Source organism: Vicia villosa, linkage group LG2 (assembly GCF_029867415.1).
Source record: "Vicia villosa cultivar HV-30 ecotype Madison, WI linkage group LG2, Vvil1.0, whole genome shotgun sequence".
Taxonomy (NCBI): Eukaryota; Viridiplantae; Streptophyta; class Magnoliopsida; order Fabales; family Fabaceae; genus Vicia; species Vicia villosa.
Genome location: NC_081181.1, coordinates 160213826 through 160221655, shown reverse-complemented (window position 1 = coordinate 160221655; position 7830 = coordinate 160213826). Strand labels below are relative to the sequence as shown.

General features: G+C 34.6%; 2 protein-coding genes across 2 annotated transcripts; one reads left to right on the top strand and one right to left on the bottom strand.

The window, feature by feature from the left end:
• The first annotated feature begins 328 nt into the window (after positions 1-328).
• LOC131652745 (peptidyl-prolyl cis-trans isomerase CYP38, chloroplastic-like) lies at positions 329-3330 on the top strand. Its single transcript, XM_058922698.1, has 7 exons — positions 329-634; positions 968-1258; positions 1385-1584; positions 1992-2227; positions 2376-2518; positions 2606-2677; positions 2787-3330. The coding sequence occupies exons 1-7, from the start codon at positions 443-445 to the stop codon at positions 3012-3014; spliced, it is 1362 nt and encodes a 453-aa protein (XP_058778681.1). The 5' UTR covers positions 329-442; the 3' UTR covers positions 3015-3330.
• Positions 3331-3803: 473 nt separating this feature from the next.
• On the bottom strand, positions 3804-7506 carry LOC131652747 (serine/threonine-protein kinase STY13-like). The gene is made up of 6 exons (XM_058922699.1): positions 6917-7506; positions 5538-5659; positions 5193-5389; positions 4916-5090; positions 4516-4650; positions 3804-4289 (listed from the first exon to the last, which is right to left on the bottom strand). Exons 1-6 carry the CDS (start codon positions 7194-7196, stop codon positions 4083-4085), a joined length of 1116 nt encoding a protein of 371 aa, XP_058778682.1. The 5' UTR covers positions 7197-7506; the 3' UTR covers positions 3804-4082.
• Between the last annotated feature and the right edge of the window lie 324 nt (positions 7507-7830).

Here is a 7830-nt window from a genome sequence, read left to right as displayed (position 1 = left end):
CTAGGATCAGACTCAGGTAATAAATCTCGAGCTCATATTACACGGGGTCTTTTTAACCCAGCCCTAAAAAGCAGGATCTGTTAGGGACGGCCTGTTTAAGACCGGATAGTCCATTTTGACAGTTGTATTCTATTTTATGTTATCCAAATACAGCTTTAGTGTTTGTATTTTGAATATAACTACTTATAGAGGGAACATAGGAAAAATAATAATTTAATTTAGTATTTTTTTTAAAATAAAATAAAATTGATTTATATATCCAATATTATTAAGCGGGTCCAATGTTATGCTATCTTATCCTGAGTATCAAGATGAATGGATGAAGACATTCCCACCAACATAATAACAAAACATAAACCTCAAAACATTGCTCAAAACCTTATCTATCTATTCCATGTTCTAACTTCCACTTCCATTGTCTGTCTCTTTCTCTGTGATTTCAATGGCATCATCCATAATCCCTCGTCACTACTGTTCCAACTTTGCCTCTACCCCCATTTTGTTTCACTCCAATACTCATTCTAAGCCTCTCAATTACTCATTCTCTCATACCAATCTTGGACTTCGAACTTTCACTACTCGTTGCTCTTACCAACCACCACCAACCCATCATTCTCAATTTGATCATAAACATGTAAGTTTCTTAAAAATTTGTTTTTTTAATCACAATTTGATTCTGAATATTTCTTAAGAACAAATTTTATTTTGAAATTCTGAGGATTATGCACATTGATGTGAAGATATGATACCCCATTAGCAAAAAGTTTAGTTTAATGACTTTATCTTGTTTAGAATAGATGTTTGGAAGATGAAATTTGTATTTTTAGTGTTTTTTTATTCATTTTATGTTCATGTATATAATTAGTTTATTCCAACCTAGATTTGAAAGTATTGTAATCAGACTTGAGATTATTGCTATGTATGATTCGAATCATTACAAAGCTTATTGTGTTAAGTTTTTGTGCAGAAAGGGAAGTCATTTTGCATCAAGCAAAGTGTGATATCTATAGCACTTGCGGTCGGGTTAATAACGGGAGTTCCTACATTGGGATGGCCTAACAATGCGCAAGCAGCTAACTCTGCGTTATCTGATTTGTCTGTATTGATATCTGGACCGCCGATTAAGGACCCCGGTGCATTGTTGAGATATGCGCTTCCTATTGACAATAAGGCGATTAGAGAAGTGCAAAAACCGCTTGAAGATATTACAGAGAGTCTCAAGATTTCTGGTGTCAAGGCACTTGACTCTGTCGAAAGAGTAAGATTCCTATTCTTTTTATTTAGAGGTTTTACATTTCCCTAGTGTCTTTGTGGTATCAGCTCGATGGTAATCGTTTAACTTTTCTATAAGGATAGAAACTGAGTTATTTTACGTAATATGCAGAATTTGAGGCAGGCTTCTCGAGCTCTCAAGCAAGGGAAGACTTTAATTGTATCGGGTTTAGCTGAGTCAAAGAAAGAACATGGAATCGAACTACTTGATAAGCTGGAAGCTGGTATCGATGAGTTTGAACTGATATTACAAGATAGGAATCGAAGCTCTGTTGGACCAAAACAGAAAGAACTTCTTCAATATGTTGGAGGGTGAGTATCTCTTGATTACTAAATCACCTGCATAAACCACATATAGACCCTATCCTTCCCTCGATTTTCTCAGTAAGAATAAGCAATTGTTCTAATCGATAAATTGCTCTATAGTCCTTAAATATACTATAGGTGTTAACGTATACCCATTAGGCCAAGTCAATAAACCTCGACTAAACGTCTACCTAGTCAACAAACTATGCTATTGTTCTAACCAGTGGATGATTAGTTAAGTTGTTCTGGTTATCATAATGTTGGACTAACTATCGGCCAATGAAATTTTGACGACATGATTTGTTTGTGGCCTTTAGATCACTGGTTTAATAAACCGACAAAAACATCAATCCTCATATATAGCCTTTGATTGACTGCAGCTGAGATGTTCCTGGGGCATTGCATTTCTGCAGTATTGAAGAAGACATGGTAGACGGATTTCCATACGAAGTGCCTGAGGAATACCGAAACATGCCTTTATTGAAAGGGAGAGCAGCTGTAGATATGAAGGTCAAGATTAAAGACAATCCAAACGTGGAGGAATGTGTTTTTCACATAGTTCTTGATGGTTATAATGCCCCCGTAACTGCAGGCAATTTTGTCGACTTGGTAGAAAGACACTTCTATGATGGCATGGAGATTCAGAGATGTAATAAATCCAATATTTAGCGCACGGTTTTGTTTTTTCATTATTGAAATATGCAATTTTGTATATGGATTTCAAAAATAGGCGCTCTGGTTATATACATTTCACCAAGATGGTATTCTTTTGTTTTGTTTTTGTCTTTTTTGTGCAGCGGACGGGTTTGTTGTCCAAACGGGTGACCCTGAAGGTCCTGCCGAGGGTTTTATCGATCCTAGTACCGAGAAAATAAGGACTGTGCCTTTAGAAATTATGGTAGAGGGAGAAAAGGCGCCTGTTTATGGAGAAACTCTAGAGGTAATCCTCGATTGATTGAATGCTTGTCTAAAACTTGTTTACACTGACAATGCATACCAATAATTAACGTTTAATGCGTTTGGACAGGAGCTTGGTCTATACAAGGCTCAGACAAAGCTTCCGTTTAATGCATTTGGGACAATGGCAATGGCAAGAGAGGTAAGAGTATATTCTTCGAAATGGCCATTCTTTACGCATGTTAATCACTTTTCTAGAATAGTTGTAACAAACGAACGGTTCGTTTACTACGTTTTTGTTTGTTGAGTAGGAATTTGAGGACAACTCTGGCTCTAGCCAAGTATTTTGGCTATTGAAAGAAAGTGAGCTAACTCCGAGCAATGCCAATATATTGGATGGTAGATATGCTGTTTTTGGCTATGTAACAGAAAATGAAGATTTCTTAGCAGACCTTAAGGTTGGTGATGTCATAGAATCTATTCAAGTTGTTTCTGGTATAGATAACTTGGCGAATCCAAGTTACAAGATTGCTGGTTAAGGAATGTTTATGTTCTCCGGCTATTAAATACGCGGCGACGCAAGTGGTCGATCGACATTCGGTTCAACCTTCAAGGCTATTGGAGAAGGTAGATTGTTGCACTGTTAGCAGAATCTAGCATTGAGTTAAACAGCTTGAGATATATTCTGTTTTTTTTCTTAGACTGAATTGGAAACGACTTGTAGCTTTTATTCAATCAATTCATCCATGAAATTATGACTGTTTTTGTAAGGAAATACAGTTTCTGACATTCATGTACTTGGCTATTCTTATGAGAAGAGATAATATATTGTCTGTTTATTGTTTAAAAAGAAAACTTAATTTGATTCGCCAATTGTTCTAAATTAACTAACTTATTAAAGAAAATAACACCTTTACGCACCTTTCAAATCGACGAGATCACCTAATGTCAAACCGAGGTTATCAGCTTCAATGAGTTTCTATCGAAAATTGCATGCAAATATTGTTTAAGATATCGTATAACAGATTTCGTTTTTGATATTATACACTAAATATGGAGTTAGGCCTAACTCAATTCAAAAGCTAACTCAAGATGAGGATTATTCTAACCTTGCAAAGACTAGTTTCATCATATATCCTAACAAAGACTTGGATACAAACCAACTTTTAAGTGCAAATTGTAAACTTATTTCAAATTTTATATTATAGGTCACATGTTTATAATCAAATCTAGTCAAAACAGGTACAGGCAAGTGGGTTGTACGCAAAATGTGTGAGTGTTGTAAACTTCAGAGCATCGCATTCGATTCATACTCATAAAAACATAGATCACATCAAATGGAACCATGAGGAACTTGATATTAGTGTTGGAACAATCCATGCTACTACTATCAAGTGTTACAACTTACATAGAGAAAAACATATTATAAAAATGGTTGGAATGAAAATGAAGAGTACAAATTAGCTTTACAAAAACTATAGCCTAACAAAGTAACAAAGTAATGGTAGAGCTCTTCATTAACTATGCTTTTCACTCACTTCTTTTTGTGTATTCCATCTTGATTCTTCCTTCTCTATTGCTTGCTTTGCTTGATAGTGGTAAATCTTTCAAGGTCCTCTATACTTGCGGAAACATAAACAACTTTGTGGCTGATCGACAGGGATCATACCTCCACCCTTTGAAGTGTCGATGGCTTCCAACATGATGACAACTTCATCCATCTCTGGCCTCTTATCGGGATTAGCATCCCAACATCTTTTCATCACGTTCGCCAGTGAGCTTGGACAACATCGCGGAATCTCTGGCCTTAGATTCTGAAGTAAAAACAAGTATATTGGACTTGTCAATGCTCAACCTTAGACATCATTGTATTTGTATAAGACCTAATAGTTTTCGAGGAACAAGGAATATCGTTCCGGGTAAAGTGATTTTATACCTTGAAACAATCGCTCCTAATAGTTTTCTGTGTAGTTTTTCAAGTTTCTTACCGAAAATATGTTAATTTATGGCAGTAAAAGCTGTTTGATACATTTCACTTACCTGTCTTACAACAGCAGATGTTACTTCTGAGAAACTGAGATCAGGATATGGCATGTCACAGCAGTATATCTCCCATAAGCATATTCCGAAACTATACACATCACATTTTCTATTGTATGCACTACCATTTAGAACCTGCAAATATTTCTTCAGGTAAGTTTATGATCTGAAGCGATTCAAACATAATAGGAACAACTTGACACTTTTGCAAAACTAAACCACTTTATAATGGTTCAAAAATAAGACCACTTTATGTATGCGCGGGCAGGATTTAGGCCACATCAATTGCATTTGACCGCAACGTTCTGTAATATCTAGGATCGAAGCAAATGCGAGCTCACACTCACAGGACAATATCGCTGCATAAGAGATGTTCTCAATGGAAAAAAAATGTATGTACCTCAGGAGCCATGTAACCAAGCGTTCCAGTTTCACCAGTCATGTCATGAGGATTCGAAGCTTCAATACGAGCTACACCAAAATCAGCGATTTTCAACGTGCGTGACTTGTCTAGAAGCATATTTTCTGTTTTAACATCTCTATGGACAATCTTCTTTATGTGGAGATAACTCAACCTATTAAAGTAAGAAAATATGAATGATTCTTAGGCTTATAGAAAGAAAAATCATTATCATGTTAAAACTTATAATGACATAGATTAGGCATATGGATTGAACCCTCTTGCAAGGTCAAGAGCTAGTTGAACAACCACTTTAAAAGCAAGCTTCCTTCTTCGGTTTTTAATTAGATACGACTTCAAAGCACCACCAGGACAATACTCAACAACAACACAACAAAGATTACTCGGCATGCCTATATGACCGGTTTCTGTTTGTATCTGTAGGTCTGATGTTCCCATTGTTGCACCAAGAAACTACAAAAAACCGATTTTACATTATACGCCGATAAGAAAAATCAAACATGAATGTTTGAATCTAATGAAAATGCCAATGCAAAAAATTTCACATGTTTCATTTGTAATAGAAAATGAAGGAAATAAACCGGCCATAGTACACTATTACCTTGGTTACATTAGGATGGTCAAGCTTGTGCCAAACAGCAACTTCTTGCGTAAAAGCTGCTCTCAATGAGGCAATTTCAGCATCTGACCGATGTCCCTCTTCCCCCCAATCAAGAAGCTTAACTGCGAAAGCAAAATGAAAAGATAAGTTTCTTCATATTGAATCGTCTGACGAGAAGGTTGCAGAGTTAACAAGTTTAGCTAGCATCCATGAAGCTTAAGATGATAGTGTTTTACTTAGAACATCATGAAAATCGTGAAAACTTAAAAAGGTGATTAGTATTATTGATAAACATTTTTATGAGTCAGAAATGTATGTGGCAACATAATCACATGTCATTAGCATGAAATAATTTTCATTTTTATTATTATTTTTTTAATTTTTATTTTCAATCTTTACAAGACCTTGTGGTAGAAAAATCAGGTGTCTATCAGTAATAAATCAAAAACACAAGAAAGTTCAAAAAAGGAGAGAAGAATAATAAAGTTCATGGACACAACTGTCAAGTCAAGTGGATCTTGTGAGTTTTAGGAAAGAAAAAAAGGCAAAGGATAGTACTGAATCTTGTGAATCACAGATTTTTCTAAATCTTGATTTAGAAAGTTTCAATATTGCAGTCCAAAATTGATAAAAAAAAATATCAAACTCTTTCAACTAACTAACATGGTTCTTTAAAGAACAAAAAAGCAGAAAATGTTTTTTATTGTAAAATAGATATAAGCATAATGAAATCACAATTACAAGTACTACTTGACAAAGTTGAAAAAACTGCAAAATTAACACTAAAACAAAAAAAAAAAATTCAAACCAAACTCTTCAAGATTCTCTATTATACATTCATTTAAAGCCAAGACCTTGAACAAAAACAAGCTTTTTTCGTCCATATTTCGAATATGATTTAGTTAGATAAAATTCTCATTTGCACAACAACATCAAAGTTTATTCAAGTCTCTGCAACAACAAAGGTTGCAATAGTCTCATTTGAATACGATTTTCTGCAATATTAAGAATCGCAGCAGCGTGACCACAACTTAAAACTTGTCTATACATAAGATTCTCCAAGTGAACAAAATGGTATAAGAAACAAATGGAAAACACACACACAAACACAAAATGTTGGATATGACTGTGATTATGAACTGGGGAGAATTTAAACACAATTTGATATCAATAAACCTTAAATTTAAATAATAGAAAGGCAATCTAGCAACTCTAGACTCAGAGATAGACACAATTGACCGAACTACGTAATCAAACTAGTACATTCTCTGCTAACATTTTCAATATTTGTTTACTAATAAACCATGATTGTTGTTCAAACAAAAACACAAACAACAAGTATGCATAAAATTAGAAAGATAGTGCAATGGGGAATATACCAGCAACATCAAGACCATCATAAACACCACGATGAACAGTCCCAAAAGTACCACGAGCAATGACAGTTTTGATGATAAGTTTAGAAGGATCAATCTCCCATTCTTGTCTAGTATTATTAGAAGAAGACCTTCCTACAACTTCACCACCTTCATCTTCTTTCTCCTTATTCTTCTTCTCCATAGTCCATGCTCTACTAAGATGCCTCTGCAATTGTTCATCTAAACTCTTGAGATCTATTTGATCTGCTCTCACATATTCACCACTCTCACTCTTCTTCATTCTCAAAACTCAAAAAATAAAAATAAAAAACACCCTTTACTCCTTTTGGTGCTAGAACTAGTTAGAAACACTAAAAGTTGCAAACTTTGGATTCAAGTGTTTGTTTTGAGGAAATTTTCATTGGTGGGTCAGATTGTGTTTGCTACTTGTTTTGGAGAATTCATAAATATAATGGTGGGTGTCTGTGGATGTTTAATCTAACAAAAACATTAACATAATTAAGGATAAATAAAATGTTGGAGTTTGTGAAAATTTGTATCTCTCAATCATCCATGTGGGCACATGGATTTTGCCTGAACACGACGTTTGTTTTTTTGACCCACTTTGGTCTCTATTTATTGAAACCAAACATCCCTCTTTTTATCTATGTGCCTATGCCTTATTGGTGGATATGTATGACCAGGGGTTTTTAAACCTTGACTAACCCAATAGAAAAACTCTAAATCTAACCAAACTATATTGAATATTGCAAAAAATGATTTCCTTCGGAGGTATTTGAGTTATTTAACAAAATCGTGCGGTTTGTTTCGGTTTACTATTTGTATTTTATAAATCGAATCAAATTATATTATGTTACAATTTAAATTTCACTTAACTTACATTCAACCCAAACTCAAATCTATTATATCTTAAC

Excerpts from the sequence above, each read along its gene's own strand:
- LOC131652745 (XM_058922698.1), top strand. The coding sequence starts at position 443 with ATGGCATCATCCATAATCCCTCGTCACTACTGTTCCAACTTTGCCTCT. Across the intron at positions 2,519-2,605 it reads TTTATGGAGAAACTCTAGAG|GAGCTTGGTCTATACAAGGC; the intron begins GTAATCCTCGAT and ends GCGTTTGGACAG. Across the intron at positions 2,678-2,786 it reads CAATGGCAATGGCAAGAGAG|GAATTTGAGGACAACTCTGG; the intron begins GTAAGAGTATAT and ends TTTGTTGAGTAG.
- LOC131652747 (XM_058922699.1), bottom strand. The coding sequence starts at position 7,196 with ATGAAGAAGAGTGAGAGTGGTGAATATGTGAGAGCAGATCAAATAGAT. Across the intron at positions 4,651-4,915 it reads TTGGTTACATGGCTCCTGAG|GTTCTAAATGGTAGTGCATA; the intron begins GTACATACATTT and ends AAATATTTGCAG. Across the intron at positions 4,290-4,515 it reads CATCTGCTGTTGTAAGACAG|AATCTAAGGCCAGAGATTCC; the intron begins GTAAGTGAAATG and ends TTTTTACTTCAG.